Source organism: Trachypithecus francoisi, unplaced genomic scaffold (genome assembly GCF_009764315.1).
Source record: "Trachypithecus francoisi isolate TF-2019V2 unplaced genomic scaffold, Tfra_2.0 Lachesis_group10, whole genome shotgun sequence".
NCBI lineage: Eukaryota > Metazoa > Chordata > Mammalia > Primates > Cercopithecidae > Trachypithecus > Trachypithecus francoisi.
In genome coordinates this window covers 39,183,304-39,199,645 of record NW_022681455.1, presented here as the reverse complement: position 1 = coordinate 39,199,645, position 16,342 = coordinate 39,183,304, and the positions used below count along the sequence as shown (strand labels likewise).

Here is a 16,342-nt window from a genome sequence, read left to right as displayed (position 1 = left end):
GTCACCCCCAGGTACTAAGATTGGCATACCCTTGATAAAAGGGTAGGATGTAGCCTGTTTTTCTCCTGACGCTGGAACGTCCTAGGGATCACGGGCCTCTCCCATGCCCTGGAACCATCTTCTCACTGTGGCGCTCTTCACTGGTGCCCAACAACAGAGATCCCGAATACAGGACGCCGGATCAAGTGGGGGCTCAAGCCCTTAAGTGAGATGGAGCAAGGCAGAGCGGCCCTTGGGAGAGGGGCAATGGGGCACCCCTGTGCTTTAGACTTGGCTTGAGGAGGTGACACTTTGTCCACATGCCTGTGAAGAGAGGACGGCTGAGGACACACACCACCCACTAGACTTCACAAACGAAGTGGACGCGGATCACACCACTGCGCACGCGCAGCAGGGGCTCCTGCTACGCAGGCGCACGGCGGCCCGGCGCAGGACTAGAGGAGGCAACGGCTGTGCGGCCTGCGAGCGCGCGCTCCCTTACCGGCCAACGGACGCGAGGCGCGCGCCATGGAACAACGGTTAGCTGAGTTTCGGGCGGCGCGGAAACGGGCGGGTCTGGCAGCCCAACCCAGCGCTGCCAGTCAGGGCGCACAAACCCCAGGAGAGAAGGCGGAAGCAGCAGCGACTCTAAAGGCAGCCTCAGGGTGGCTAAAGCGGTTCCTGGTGTGGAAACCTAGGCCCGCAAGTGCCCGGGCCCAGCCCGGCCTAGTTCAGGTGAGAAGACGGAAACCTCGGCCCTAGGACCTGGCCTCGGAGCCACAGTCGAAGGGGCGGCCCTAGCTGCCGGGGGTGTGGCCCTAGCTGCCGGAGGCGGGGCTGCTGGCGCCTCCTTCCTGCTCTAGGGCTGGACCGCTCATCTCCCGCCGCATGTGTCAGCACTGTTACCGGTTTTGACATTTTCTTTCCAGCCCGCGACCGATGCAGCTCCTGATTCGAGGCTGGAGGCGAGAGTCGAGGGTCCTGGAAGAAAGCACCTCTGCCCTTAATTTATTCACCCCGAATTGAGTTATCGTGACGCCCTGTGGCTTTGGGAAACCTCTTCACAACCAAGTTGAGCCACAGCCCTCTGCTAATGGAGGGTAAAAGGTCTAATTGGATACTGATCAAAAGTAGCAGTAATTAAAACTTCATTTGATTCGCACCTGGGGCACATGCAGCTAGTAGCCCACATAGCCTGTGACTTAGAAATGCATTTGAGGCCGGGCGCGGTGGCTCAAGCCTGTAATCCCAGCACTTTGGGAGGCCGAGATGGGCGGATCACGAGGTCAGGAGATCGAGACCATCCTGGCTAACACAGTGAAACCCCGTCTCTACTAAAAAATACAAAAAACTAGCCGGGCGTGGTGGTGGGCGCCTGTAGTCCCAGCTGCTCGGGAGGCTGAGGCAGGAGAATGGCGTGAACCCGGGAGGCGGAGCTTGCAGTGAGCTGAGATCCGGCCACTGCACTCCAGCCTGGGCGACAGAGCGAGACTCCGTCTCAAAAAAAAAAAAAAAAAAAAAAAAAAAGAAATGCATTTGAATACAGAATTTACCAAAGTGTGGTAACTGAAACTGCGGTAGTGGCAGAAGCTTATTCAAGTTCCACAGTCAATGTTCAAGACAAAAACAGAAAGTGATTTAGTATGAAAGCCTTTTCACATTTAATTCTTTTGATAATCTCTTATTTTGTAGATGAATTTAATTTGCATCCTTTTGTGTTTTCATTTAGTTTTAACTCATCAGTAAAATGGTAAGGTGGCTTGCGGTGAGATTGAAATGTCTATGTGGAAATACAGGACAAAACGTATCAAGGGATAAGTGCTTTGTTCCTCATAAGTGTAATAAGAACTAAAAAATTCCCTTTAAAATGCAAATGTAGTGGAAGAAAAGTGTACCTTGCTCGCGTTAAAATTATCTCCGTTAAGTTCATCTGTTATTGCACAACATTTGAAGGGATTTTTAAAAATTAGTGAACCTATTAATTTTGATTTGATATTCTCAGTGATATACAGGATTCCAGGTGACTTGCAGAAAGGTGAAAAGAGCGCAGCAGAGTTCAAACAATCCATTTCCTTGTGTGAAGTTTGTGTTAATTGTCTTTGGATAATTTTGTTGTTGACTAGAACTTTCTAAGTACAACACTTGCTTAAGATTTTAGAAACCATTTCCCTTATTCTTTTTCTCTCTGCAGTTAAAAACAATGTCTAACCCACGCAATGAGCTTTTGACTGTATGTCTCATTTACAAAGGAATGAGATCATTGAGTTGGACCCAGAGAAACTGAACTCAGAGAAAAACTTCCATTATTGAGAACCAAAAGCTGATGGCCAAAGGATGAGAGGAAATGCTGGACCTCCAGTTTCTTGTTAATTGCTCTGTTTTTCATAAGGGACTCTGCCTTAAGCTCGTTTTCATTGACTGTTACCATTTATGGGTTTGCTCTGGTGTGAAAATTCTCATTTAATTTTTTTTCTTCAGATTCTGCCTCTAGTTTAGAAAAGAAAAATTCTAATTTACAATTCATGTCAGATAATTTTGATGGCACACTGTGGCCTGTCAGAGATTTCTTTAGCATTCTATTTTTTAAAAATTATTTTTAATTTTTGTGTTTTAATTGAAACAGCTTTATTGAAATAAGATTTACATACTACAGAATTTATCTCTTTTAACATACAATTCAAAGATTTTTAGTAAATTTACTGAGTCATGCAACCATCACTACAACTTTAGAACGCCTCCATCACTCCAAGGAGACCCCTCATGCACGTTAGCAGTTACTACCCGTTTCCAACCCCAGCCCTGCACAAACATTAATCTACTTTCTATCTCTATACATTTGTCTTTTCCAGATGTTTCATGTAAATGGAATTATACAGTATGGTAAACACATTTTTCATCTATTAATTTTCATATTCAGCTAGGTTCAACATGTAGCCATAGCCAAATATTTTAAATTTTCCTTCTGGGAGTTTGAGAATATTTATCTTTTTTGATACTTACTTCTCCTTCAACTTTCTCTTTTTCATACTGAAACAGTCTTTTAAATGATTACATTCATTGATTAACTCCTTATTTTTCCCTTCTAGCAGAAGACCTTCCTTGTCACTCTCAAGGCAGCATCCTTGGATATTAATTACCTTTTGTAAGGTACCCCTTTCTTGTGAGCACCATCTAGTTGTTGAGGCAGCAGATTTTCATGTTGTAGTTGAGATATTCTCTCCTCTACATAGTCCCACTTTCCAAAGGATTTACTTGGCTTAGGTCCTTTTGTACACTTTATAAAACCAAAGCCTTTTCTCTGAGAGAATTTCTTGTGGAGTTTACTTTTTAGGGTATTGAATTTAATTTGAGCTTCGGAAAGTTGCTCAGTTAAAAACTCATTATTATCTTTTAGTTCAGAAATATCAGAACTCATTTTCTTTCTTGTAAAGAAACGTCTTGTGCTCTCTCTAAAGTTCTAGGTCTCTTTTTGTTTTCACACTTTGATCACGCTCACTTATAGCAGCAGCCAGTCTAGCATGGAATGACTCAACTTCAGCTTCCAGTCTTTCCTTGTTTTGTTTTGCCTTCTCCCGTTTAGACTTGCAATGTGTTCTCAGTTTTGAGGTCGTTAAGCTGTTGACCATACTGGGATACTGTTTTTGTTAACATTTTTCCATTGAGTTTTATAGTCTCTTGAAGGTCATCATTCATTTCTTTAATAATTTCAATGTCCTTAAATATTTCTTTTCCTTTTTGAGGTTCTTATTTTTTATTGTGTATACTTACATACACAATAAAGGCAGTATCTCTCTTCAACAAGCAATTTTCATGCATCAGGTCTTTCTTTTTTCTATGACTGCAAGAATCTTGACTTAAAGTATTTCTTCAAGCCTTCAGTTCCATTTCTAGTGATCTGATGGTCAGTTCAAGCTGTTCTTTTACTTCAACTTCTTTCCTATGTTGCTCCACTTTCCTTTCCAACTCTTCCCTAATGTTTTCATACAACATATTGGCATTTCTTCTCATCTTCTTCTTTTAAGATGCATTCAAACTGTAGAGTTCTTGTTTCCATTCTACTTTTTAATATTGAACTATGACTTCATTTCTTGTGTTTTGGATAGCTCCTTCAGTACACTAAACTCAGTTTTCATATTTTTATTGTCTAGTGTAAGTTGTTCACAGATAATTTTTTTTTAAGGTCCAGGGACTTTTCACAGTAATAAATGCATTCTGGATTTCCATTAGGATATGAGAATCATTACAATCCATTCCATGTTGCTTAATGAGCATCATAAACTTCTTATATGAGGGTAAGGTTCCTCATGATCCTCTGAAGCTGTTTCAGATAGCCGAGTTAAGTCATCAGGTTTATCTCTAAATGAGTTTGCTTTTTGACCTTTTTCTTTTCATTTGACATTTTCTTTGCAGGCCTAGCATGCTCTTCATTCTCCTTCCTAGGAAATCGCTGATGGTAAGGTTTTCCACTCTTCCATTGTTGAATTAATTTATCATCGTCGTCAGCAGATGTACTATCCTACAGGTTTTTTTGATACTGTTTCTTCAACCTGTGGCTATTTATTTTCACTTTCAAGCTTTTCTTATTCTTCCTCTGAGGTCACTTGTACTTCTTGTTCTGCTTTGGATGTTTGTTCATTCTTCCTTTCTATTGCTTTCTTCACAAAAGAATCTTTCATTTCCGTGGTAGGCTTTAGGGAAGGATGTTTTTCAGGAGGCCCTTCTCCCTTTCCATTTACTATGTATTTTTTCCTTTTTTATATGAAGGTCCAAGTAAAGACTTTGAAACACTCTCAGGGATACTCTGCTTGGTAGTAAAAGTCAAGTCTTCATCATCTGGTTTAGGGCATGAATCAACACATAATTTTTTGAAAATACTGAATGCAGATGCTTCAGAACTCCCAAAATCTTTTGCACTTGCTCCTCCTTTTTTCAAACTTGCATTCTTCTTGGATGCTTCTTCTGGGTTGTCATTTTGAAGACCGTTTTCAAGTATGTTTTTTTTTAATGTTGCAAAATTTGTTGTGTTTGTCAGACCATCAGAAATACATAATCTTCTGCAGTCTGTTAATACATACTCTTGAGTATGCAGATATTTTGTTGAAGAAGAATGCTAACTATACCTGACAAGCCATAATGTACAACAGGCATGAGGGCTGTTCTTTTCAACCTATCAACAGCATGTACATTTGCTTGGTTCTTTACTAAAATTCCACCTTTTGCTGTGTTTTGCAAACTATAGCAAGTAAAAGTGGTGTGTTTCCATGCTTGTTCAGCACTTCAGTATTCACATGGTGTGAAGGCAGTTTTTCTGCCAGTGGTGTGTTCTCATTATAGATAGCATAGTGTAGTGCGTTGTTGCTGTAGACATCCATAAGATCTGGATTGGTGCCACGTTCTAGCAGAGTGATGACACAAATCTCTTCCTCGCAATGTACAGCCTTCATCAAAGGTATCCTGTTTTGTTTGTCACCAATGTCAGTCTGGCATTTTCAGTTCACCTGGAGAGTGACTGCTTCCACATGGCCATTGGCATAAGCCAAATGTAAAACAGTCCTGTTCATCCACAGATGAAGGAATACAGAAACTCTAGGATATATGCATAGTGGAATACTCCTCAGCCATCAAACTTTAGGACATCACCGCACTTCCAGCAACATGGAGAAAGACCTGTTCATCCACAGATGAAGGGATACAGAAACTGTAGTATTCATTCACAATGGAATACCCTTCAGCCATGTACATATACTGAAATCATATCACCTGGAGCCACACAGTTGAACCTGTTATTCCCTTGATGAAGGGATGACAAAACTGAAATATACATCCAGAATGGAATACCCTTTCACCACAGAAATGGATGAAATCCGTTTGCAGTCATGTGGAGAAACCTGTTCATCTACAGATGAAGGGATAAATAAACTGTAGTATATATACACAAATGGAATACTCTTCATCCAGAAAAATATAATGAAATTACATCATTTGCAGCCACACTGTTGAACCTAGAAGTCATCATGGTAAATGACCTTTCCTGCCCACCCACAGCTGAAGGGATAAAGAAACCACTGTACAGATAAACTGTGGAATATGCTTCAGCCATAAAGCTTTGGGAAATCCTGTCATCCACAGCCACGTGGAGAAACCTAGAGGACATTAGGTCCAAGGAAATGAGCCTGGTAGAGAAAGTCCCACACCTTTTAATCTCAGGATAGAGATTCCAAAAACTTTATCTCCTGTCCATCCACAGATGAAGGGATCGAGAAACTGTAATGTATATGCACAAAGGAATACTCCTTGGCCATCAAAATAACTAAACCATGTCATTTGGAGCAACACAAATGAACCGCCGAGGCTGCAGCTGCCTTGTGCTGTGCCATGGATGGAAGCCACTGCGGCCTCCATCTGGGCCGAGCTCTGACCACAATGATGCCTCTGCCCCCACCCGGGCCTCCCTCTGACCGACAATGCCGCTGCATCTTTTCAGTAGTCATTGATGAGGAAGTATCCACATCCTCCTTCCCACTACCAGATTTTGCTTGGAGAAAAGCAGTTTCCCGAAATAATTCTGTGACGAGCTTCTTCCACATTAGGACAAAAATGCTGGTAACTTTTAAAAATTCCTATAGAAGCCTCCTGCTTCCCTCTCCAGCCATATCCCAGGCAAGCCCCCTGTATACCACCCTGCCCCAGAACCCATTCCCCATACCCATCCACCACTCCTGACCTCCAGGCCTTGGCTCAGGCTGGCTTTCTGCTCAAAGGCTCTCCTTTGGAGTCGCCTGGCTAAGCACAGCTTTGCCTCATCCCCCAAAATCTAGTAGTTATCTTGAATTTCTCCCTTTCCCTCACTATCATTCATTCATTCAACAAAAATCTTGTCATGTGCCCACCGTGTTCCAGTCTTTGTCCTAAATCCTGGGAGACAGTGTGGTTAAGACACAAGTGCTACTCTTGTACAACTTGCATTTGAGCTTGGGCAGCAGGGAAAGGAGGACAATAAACAAAACCAGATAAACGCTATGAAAGAAAAAAGATAGAACCAGTAGATTGTGATAGTGAATTAGGGGTGAGGGTAGCAGAGTACTATTTTAAATCAGCTGAGCAGGGAGAACTCACTAAGGAGGAGACATTTAACAAGAAGAAACCACCCTGGCAAAAACGGGGACTAAGCCAAGGGCACATATGGTGACAGTTTTGCTGTTTGTAGTAGGAGGGGTCCAACCAGGTGATATGTGAGGGGAAGGGAGCATTCCTCTCAGAGGGAACCACAAGTGCAGAGACCCTGAGGTAGGAAGCAGCCTGATATTTGAGGTATGGCAGTGCCTTCCTTGGACCATGCCTGTGTATGATGCAGTAGTCACAAACACTTCTTCACCCAGGTTTTACAGCAGAAGGGAAGTGGTACTCAGACAAATTCCAAATGAGGCAGAGGAATGTCCGTATCTCTCCTCTTCTTTGTTCCCTTCGTCAGTTTGTTTACCCCCCTGCCCCCCACACCCATCTCCCTCTAGCTCCCTAACCTTTCTCCTGCCACCCCCTATAAAGGCCTTAATTAAATAAAATGGGTTTTGGAGGAGACCATCCTAGGATCCTAGACTGACCTCATCTCTGCCTATCACTAGTTGTATGGTTTTAGGGAAATTACTTAACCTCTTAGTGTTTTCTTATCAGTAAATTGGGAATAATAATGCCTGCCTCCCGGATTACAAGAGTTCATACACTTGAAGGCTCTCAGTAAATGGTGGCATAGGAGCATTCTTCTTTTTATACTCCCTAAACGATAAATTTAGTTTATTGTGAATTTCAACATGTATATTCAAAGTGTATTTTGTGTCCATCAATTCATTATTTCCATCTGACTGCTGTCACCACCCTGGTCAATGTCTGGCTCTCTCTTGCTAGGCCTCCTCCCCAACCTTTTTAGCACCAAGGATTTCGTGGAAGACAATTTTTCTACCCGGGGGCGGGAAGAAATGGCTTCAGGATGAAGCTGTTCCACCTCAGATCATCAGGCGTGAGTTAAATTCTCATAAGGAGCGGGCGCCCTAGATCCTGCACATGCGCAGTTCACAATAGGGTTCATGGTCTTATGAGAATCTAATGCCACCGCTGATCTGACGGGAAGTGGAGCTCAGGCAGTAATGCATGCTCACTGGCTTCTCACCACCTGCTGTATGGCCTGTTTCCTAACAGGCCACAAATCCATACGGGTCCGGGGATTGGGAACCACTGCTCCTGATGACGGCTGGAGCAGTCTTAAATGAAAAGTGGATTATAAGTTCTCTGCTTAGACTTTCAGCTGTTTCCCATTTCCAGAATCTTTACTGCAGCCTGCCTGGCTGTACTTGATCTGGCTCCCACCCTCCTGCCCTCCCTCCTTAGCCCTGTCATCTCATGCTACTCTCCCCCTTGCCCAGTACACTGCCCAGATGCATTCTTCTTGGGCCAGAAGTACTGTGCATGCACGTCAAATCTGAAACAGACGTTTCTTAGAGTATCAGGGGTCAGGGATGTGGCTGATAATATAAGGGCCTCTCCAATCAGACTTTCTAATCTAACCGAGGAGATACTAATTACAGTGTTGATGCTAAAAAAAGAAGGTTCTGACAAAATAGAACTTCTGAAGCATCATAAATCAGATAACCAGTATTTGTGATCCCCTTTTAAATATTCATGTGAAGAAGAATAGGGGATGTAACTGAAGAGATGAACTAAAAGTTCTGCTATGTATTGAGAACCTAAGTGTGGGATGCCGTGTTTGGATCTGGAGACACGTTGCCTCCTGGTACTTAAACAATCTGGCATCACACATGACATGACCTATATTAAAAGAGAGACACTGTAGTACTGAATAGTTTGGTGCTCAATGAGCAGGAGAGCTAGCTGGTGCTCGGGGAGGCAGAGGGGACACCCTCCCTGATGGCCAGGGAGGTCAGGGCTGACAGTTCATGAACTGTGCTTGCCTGGATGGAAGGCAAATAGTTGAGGAAGAAAGAGGAAGTGGATGGAATTCTAGGCCTGAGATGAGGACTGAGAATATCTTTGGATAATAAGACCAGTTAAGCTGGAGTAGAAGGGTCATTTATGGAACAAAAGGTTGTGGATCGTGTTGTAATGGAATTCCTAGACCACTGTGACCCACTAGTGGATGGTGAAATTAATATAGAAGATCTTGTCCCCTATTAAAAATGTTTTTAAAATAGAATAGGAAATACAAGAGAATGTCTCCGGAAGGGTGAGTGTTGACTTGTGAAAGGTTGTTGCATATATGTATTCTGGGTTACAGTCTCAAATGTATTCCTTATTGTAGGGCATGCTCAAAGAGTTCTGAGAACAGTGGACTGGACACAGAGCTGTCTAAATACCTGTGTCTGCCATTAGCATCTGGCAGAGGAGCCTGTGTACTGGCATTTGAATCTGTTGAACAAATTGAGGGCCTTGGGTTCTAGCCCAAGGAGTTTGGATTTTATCCTATAGGCAGTGAAAGTTTTTGACGATTTGTGGGCAGGAGGATAATGGGTCTTTAAGAAAATTCATTTAGCAGTTGTACATAGGATGGCTTGGGGAGAGAAGAGATAGGAGGCAGGGAGTCTAGTTAGGAGACATTGGCTGGGTCTTGGGTGAGTGACGACCTGTGTAGGTTAGTCACGGGATGGGAAGGTAAGAGGGCCGTAATGGCTGTAACAGTGGTTTTTGTTTGTTTTTGAGACAGTGTCTTGCTCTGTCACCCAAGCTGGTATGGTGGTACAATCTCAGCTCACTGCATCTTCCATCTCCCAGGTTTGAGCGATTCTCATGCCTCAGCCTCCTGAGTAGCTGGGATTATAGTCATGTGCCACCATGCTGGCTAATTTTTGTATTTTTAGTAGAGATGAGGTTTCACCATGTTGGCCAGGCTGGTCTCAAACTCCTGAGCTCAAGTAATCTGCCTGCCTCAGCCTCCCAAAGTGCTGGGATTACAGGTGTGCGCCTGGCTGATTTTTTTTTTTTTTTTTTAACGTGAAAAGGATTTTTGTTTCCTGTCTCTATTTTAGAATCATGCCAGTCATAATATCTTAGGTCATCTAATCAGATCAACAAAAGTACGTTGACTCCGACTGTGTTTGAAGCATTTGTCATGACTGTTGCATTATCAGTTATTCAGGAGTTTCTGTATGGGGCACAAATTAGCTCTTCTTAGCAGCAGACTAATCTGAAGAAATGACTCCCACGAATAAGAAGAATCTGTCTGAATGCTGTAGGGCTTTTATTAGGTCTCATCTCACTAAGTGCTGATCAGTTTTGATTGCTGATCAAAACTGTGCTGATCAGTTGGAGCAGAGCACGTAGATTCTTTGGAGATGATTGTTTTAGAGAATAGGGTGAGAGAATAGAAATCAATGAGCCAGCAGCCTTCTCACAGCAATGAAACTGCCTTTTCAAATTAGTTTTGATCATCTCAGCTCCATTACCCTTTATTCTTTCTTTTGTTTGTTTGTGTATCCTAGGAAGCGCCGCAGCCCCAGGGCAGCACATCACAGCCACTGAGGAACATAGCCATTCCTCTACCATCAGGCTGGGACCAGTCTTTCCTGACCAATATCACCTTCTTGAAGGTTCTTCTCTGGTTGGTCCTGCTGGGATTGTTTGTGGAACTGGAATTTGGCCTGGCATATTTTGTCCTGTCCTTGTTCTATTGGATGTACGTCGGGACACGAGGCCCTGAAGAGAAGAAGGAGGGAGAGAAGAGCGCCTACTCTGTGTTCAATCCGGGCTGCGAAGCCATCCAGGGCACCCTGACTGCAGAGCAGTTGGAGCGCGAGTTACAGTTGAGACCCCTGGCAGAGAGATAGGACCCAGCTGTGCTGTCATGCAGCTAACTTCTGATGTGGTCTTTCTCACCACTGGCTATGGATTTGATTTCAGGTGTATAGGACCTGAAATGGCAGCTTGCAGGTTAGCTCTGTGACTGCATGGTTCTACATTCTTTCCCTGATCTTTTGCTGCCATTTGATCTTTAGTGTTGGTGAAACTCTCTAAAGTACATTTACTCTGGGTCCGATGCAATTTATAAAAATTATGTACTCAAGAAGGGAGACCTGTTTGTCTCATTTCTCATCTGTTTGGGGGATGATTTTAGAGCACTAGAAAGGCACTGGGGAGATTCTCAGCTTAAAACATCCAGCCATTCGAAGTAATGATTAGGTACATCAGGGCTGCATTGTAAATGTTCTCTTTAAGTCTTTCAACATTTATAGCAATTTTTTTTTCCCAGAAAGTTTAGGTTGCAAGTTTTGGGTTTCTTGTTTGTTTTTGTTTTGCTTCCTGCTTTAATTCTTTCATTTTCAGTCATTACTGGTATTGAAAAATAAAATACCTTTAAAACATCTCTTCAGAAATAGGTCCCTCTTCATTGCCCATCACCATCTTCCACTCTCTATTATTTTGTCACCACTCAGTAAAGGAAGGTAGGAAGGGACAAAGGACTAAGTGCAGGTGTGGGGAGGGATTTCACAAGTGGTTATTAATAGCCAGTTCAGCAAGAAGTATTGAGTGTGTACAAAGGGGAGGGCTGGAAGTGTAACTCCAGACCTGTTGGCTGCTTGAGTTGTTTCTTAGATTCTAAGGCAGCAGTCCCCAACATTTTTGGCATCAGGGACCAGTTTTGTGGAAGACAGTTTTTCCATGGACGGGGTGGTGGTGGAGGTGGTTTCGGGATGTAACTTCCACCCCAGATCATCACGCGTTAGAGTCTCATAAGGAGCACACAGCCTAGATCCCTCGTATGCGCAGTTCACAATAGGGTTCTAAGGGCTTTAGAGTAAGTAGCCTTTTCATCTGGGCCTCTGGTGAGAAATTCTGTAAACAGTGATAATCAGGCTGGATTTTAATGTTCCTTCCTCTTCCGGTACAACCTTACGAGTTTGGGTTCATTAAACTCAGGCAGACTCCCATTGGGTTGGGGCTTCTCTCATTAATTCCATTTTGTGGCTAACCTTACTGTGTTTCAGCCCTTGTTGAAAATTCTTCTGATATGTGTTGCTCTTCCTCACAACCCTTTGCCCATTGGGAGTTTGGCTGTCCCTCAGAGCCATCCGGTCAAGCAGATGGTCCGTTCTAGCTCACAGAAAAGTCTTTTCTTCCATGATTTCTGTCTGAACTGGACATGTAGAGAGTATGGGAAACAGATGAATCCCTATTAAACATGAAGTTTTGATTGTATTTAAGATACAATTTTGTTGACTGATTTATTTTCTTAAGGCTTTCTTAATTTTCTTGATACTTTCCTTGGACTTTTCCATTTCATAAAAGTCCCACACAAGGGAGTAATTCCCTAATCTAAGTTTTACTGCAGTGCTCAGGGCAGTAAGCATTGCTGTAGGAAAGAACTCATTTGTATTTTAAAAATGTATAATTCAAACTTTCTCCTAAAACAAAATGCCCGTAACTCTGAATTAGAGAGGTTTGATCCAGTTAGTAATCCCAGTGGGGTAAAGACTTAAGCACAGAGGAGACTTGACCTGTGGGTGGGTGGACCTCAGTAGTGATTTTTGAAATGCAGCTGTTTTTGAGGTGGAGTCTAGATTGCGTCAAGCCCATCTTGCATGGGATTTTCTGTGAATAATTTTGTCACTTCTCACCTCTTCCCAAAGGTGCATGTAATGATGGCATTAGGAAAAATAGGGTGTGAATCAATTAAAGGCCTGACAGGGAGAAGAAGAAAGAACAATAAGTATTTGGTGCTTTCATCAGACCGTTAGGCTTTAGGTGCAGCCTTGATTTCCCGAATTTAGGCCTATTGATCTCAGAATTTCCAGTCATAGCCTGACCATTAACCCAGCATGCAGCCTCCATTAAAGGATTCTTCTGTCATCAGGGAACTTGAAATCCCAGAGGTAGATGCAGTCCCTGTGATAACTTTATACACGAGTGAAGACGTTTCTGTTCAAGTCTAACAAGTAACTTGGTTTTTGCTTTTATTCACATTATCCCATCTTGCCTACTGATAGAGACTGTTAAGCGAAACTCTACATCTAAAGTTGGAAGGGACCCCAAAATGCCATCAAGTGTGTTCCCCACCCCCAACCTTGGGCAGTGCCATCATTTATTCCCAACTAAAGATAATTTCTTTCTAGTGAACCCCTAAAGAAGATTCCAGGTGCTTCCTAGGAGGTTCTTTATGTTTACTGAAAGCACTTTTGCCACTCCCATCCTCACCATCTGGGGTTATTTTGTCTCCTAATCTTAGTGGATGTGGAGTCCCTGGAGGCCTATGTGAGCATCCTTCAGACTGGTAAACCCTTACTCAGTTCTCTCTTCTCTCTGCTCTTTAGGCCAAGTCACTGAGCTGTACCTCTGGGACTCAATCACTTTCATGCTAGCCCTGACCTAAGTTTTTCAGGTTTGAGTGAGGGTGAGTGTCCCTGTAGATGGGTGTAATGACCTTTCTCAAAAGCTTTGGAGCTTTTCCAGTGATGACAGGCATGTGTGTTTTGTGCTATTAGAGTTATGCTTTGAGTATAGGCAGTCTTCCACATTTGTCTTTTGACTGACCTGTGTGTCAGTCAAAAAGCTCTGTGCTGCAAAATCTTAGAAAGTTACACAATTGAAAGAACCAGTGACCCTCAGTTGGGCAGAAGACATCAAAATTCGAGCTATGTGCTTTTAGTTCCTGCTACTTATACCAGCAAATATTTGTAGATGCCCTGGATTTGGCGCTGCTAGGGACACACACACAGGAGCTCCTGCATAGGATGAGCGTCCCTAAAAACCCAGGGATGCAGGGGTGGGGTTGGGATGTCATGGAGCATGTTGCCACCAGGCGGTGGCGTAGAGCTGCCACTATACCTCATGGGTCCCTCCACCTCACACTTGAAAATTTACGTCATGTAGAAAACCCTCTGGGATGTTTCTCTCAACCACTTGTGCTGCTTTTTCAGATTTTTTTTTTTTTTCCAGTTTAAAATTTACAGAGGAAAGGGCTCATCAGAGGTCCTGGGAAAGGCGTAGAAAGCTACCAGAAGTGATTTATATATGTATTTTAAAATAAAACAGCAGCTCCCCTCTAGACTTAGCAAGCAGTGTTACAGTTGCTTGCACAGAGCTGAGCTTTGCGAGAAGGAGAAGGGGAATGACTAAGAATTTACATAGTTGGCAGAGAAAACCAACTGCCTAAGCCAAAGAAAGTAACTTTTGAACCATATGCTTTGGTTTCTATCACACATACTTTTATTTCACAACTTTGGAGCACTAGGATACATAAAGACTTGCATCCCATTTTCAAAAAGCTGAGAGAGAAGACAAGATGAGTGCACACAAAACTGTATTATGAAGTATAGGACACAATGTGAATGCTTATAAAGGTGTACGGTGTGTGTGTGTGTGTGTGTGTGTGTGCATGTGTTTTTTCAAGGGAGAGATCACTTGCAGTCCTAAATACTATATAGGATTTTCACCTCTACATGAAAAATACTCTTTCCTGAACAAGTCATGGATGAACGTTTTGAAAAGCGTACTCTATAGACCACCCACCTACATAGGAATCTCCTGTAGTAATGGTAAAATGCAGATTCCAGGGCCCCCACTGACTCAGAATGTCTGGGGGTAGAATCCTGAGAATCTGCATTTTAACAACCTCCCTGATGTGATCTCTGGCATAATAAAGATTAAGAGCCGCTGACATAAACCATAAATGTTAAAATAGGAAGAAAATTTAGTGATTATTAGATCCAAGCAAAGAAAATGGTTGTGTATTTTTAAAGCGAGCGATGAGGTTTGCTATTTTTCAAACTGTTCATTTGGAACACCAAAGCGAGAGAAGAAGAAACGTATCTTTAAAACAATGAGGAACTAACTCCAAAGACTACGCAGAAATGAAACGTCCTTTATTTTTGAGGTTTTCTTTAAATGATTACAACAAGAAGTACATGCTCATTTTAGAACATTTTGGAAATACAGGAAGGAATAAAATATTGTTGTACTTCTATGCATGTATTTTAGAAGTCAAGAGGTACGTAGGGTGTATGTGGAGAACATCTCCCTCCATCCTGCCATGTTTGTTCTTTCTCAAGCCTGCAAATGACACCATCCTAAACACACTATTCTTTCACTTGCTTTCTTTTTTCTTTTTTAGGAGTTTGAGTTTTATGTGCATTTGAAGTTTTTATGTAAGGGAGTGACATGATCCAAATTTTTTTTTTCCTCTCTCTTTTTTTTTTTGAGAGACAGAGTCTCACTCTGTCCCCAGGGTGGAGTGCAGTGGCACAATCTGCCTCCCAGGTTCAAGCAATTCCCCTGCCTTCCCAAGTAGCTGGGACTACAGGCATGCGCCACCACACCCAGCTAATTTTTCTACTTTTAGTAGAGAAGGGGTTTCACTGTATGCTGGCCTGCCTGGTCTCAAACTCCTGACTTCAGGTAATCTGTCCGCCCTGGCTTTTCAAAGTGCTGGGTTTACAGGCGTAAGCCACTGCAGCCAGCCCCCAATTTTCATTTCTAAAAGATCATCCACGCTATGGTGGGGAGTAGATTTTCTATGTCATTCATTCATCCATCCATCTATCCATTTACAGAGCATCTAAACTTTGCCAGTCCTGGTGCTGGACTTGGCTCATACAGATAGCCAGTAACCAGTTACAGTGCAGTGTGGTAAGGCACACTGAGAGTATGTCATCTGAACGAGGACCCCAGCCTCAAAAGAGGATCTTAAATCACGGGTCAGGAAGGGCTTCCTGGAGGCAGTGACACTGTGCTGAGTTTAAGGGAGGACTAGGTACTCCCCCAAAAGAGAAGGTGGGGACAAAAAGCATTTTGGTCAGAGAAAACCACCTGGGAGAAAGGTGATAATCATGAAGGAGAATAACAAGCTTGGATGCATTCTGAGGACTTGGATGTTAAGGAACAAATAAAAGGAATTGATGAGAGGCAATTCCAGAAAGGAATATTGGGTGCCTCTTGCTTTTTGAGCAAACAATATTTCTTAGTAATTACATCAGCACAAATAGAGCTGCTTCCTCCTTTTTCACAGCTACAAAGTATACCATTGTATGGATAGATTATAACTCAACAAGTCTCCATTAATGTATATTTAGGTCGTTTCTAATCTTTTGTTGTTGCAAACAATGTACAACGAAAATCCTTGTACATATGTCATTTCAACATATGGGAATACTTCTCTGGGATAATTTCTTAGATTTGCTGGCAAAAGGATATTTGACTGAAAATGTTGATAGATGTTGCGCTGCATAGAAGTGATTCTCATTTACATTCCTACCAGCAATGTATGAAAATGCCAATTTCCTCATAGCCTCACCAACACAGGGTGTTTTCCAACTGTCTTCTGTACTTTGCCAATATCTGAGAGGTGAAATGGCACCTCATAGTT

The 16,342-nt window shown here is 42.7% G+C and overlaps 1 protein-coding gene across 2 annotated transcripts; it reads left to right on the top strand.

The window, feature by feature from the left end:
• The first annotated feature begins 394 nt into the window (after positions 1–394).
• On the top strand, positions 395–12,185 carry SAYSD1 (SAYSVFN motif domain containing 1). Of its 2 annotated transcripts, XM_033217046.1 has the most exons (3): positions 403–714; positions 2,171–6,582; positions 10,467–12,185. In XM_033217046.1, the coding sequence occupies exons 2-3, from the start codon at positions 6,355–6,357 to the stop codon at positions 10,809–10,811; spliced, it is 573 nt and encodes a 190-aa protein (XP_033072937.1). In that variant the 5' UTR covers positions 403–714; positions 2,171–6,354; the 3' UTR covers positions 10,812–12,185. The 2 variants fall into 2 exon arrangements, with proteins under 2 accessions (XP_033072938.1, XP_033072937.1); XM_033217047.1 differs by lacking the exon at positions 2,171–6,582 and having other exon boundaries at positions 395–714.
• Positions 12,186–16,342: the final 4,157 nt, after the last annotated feature.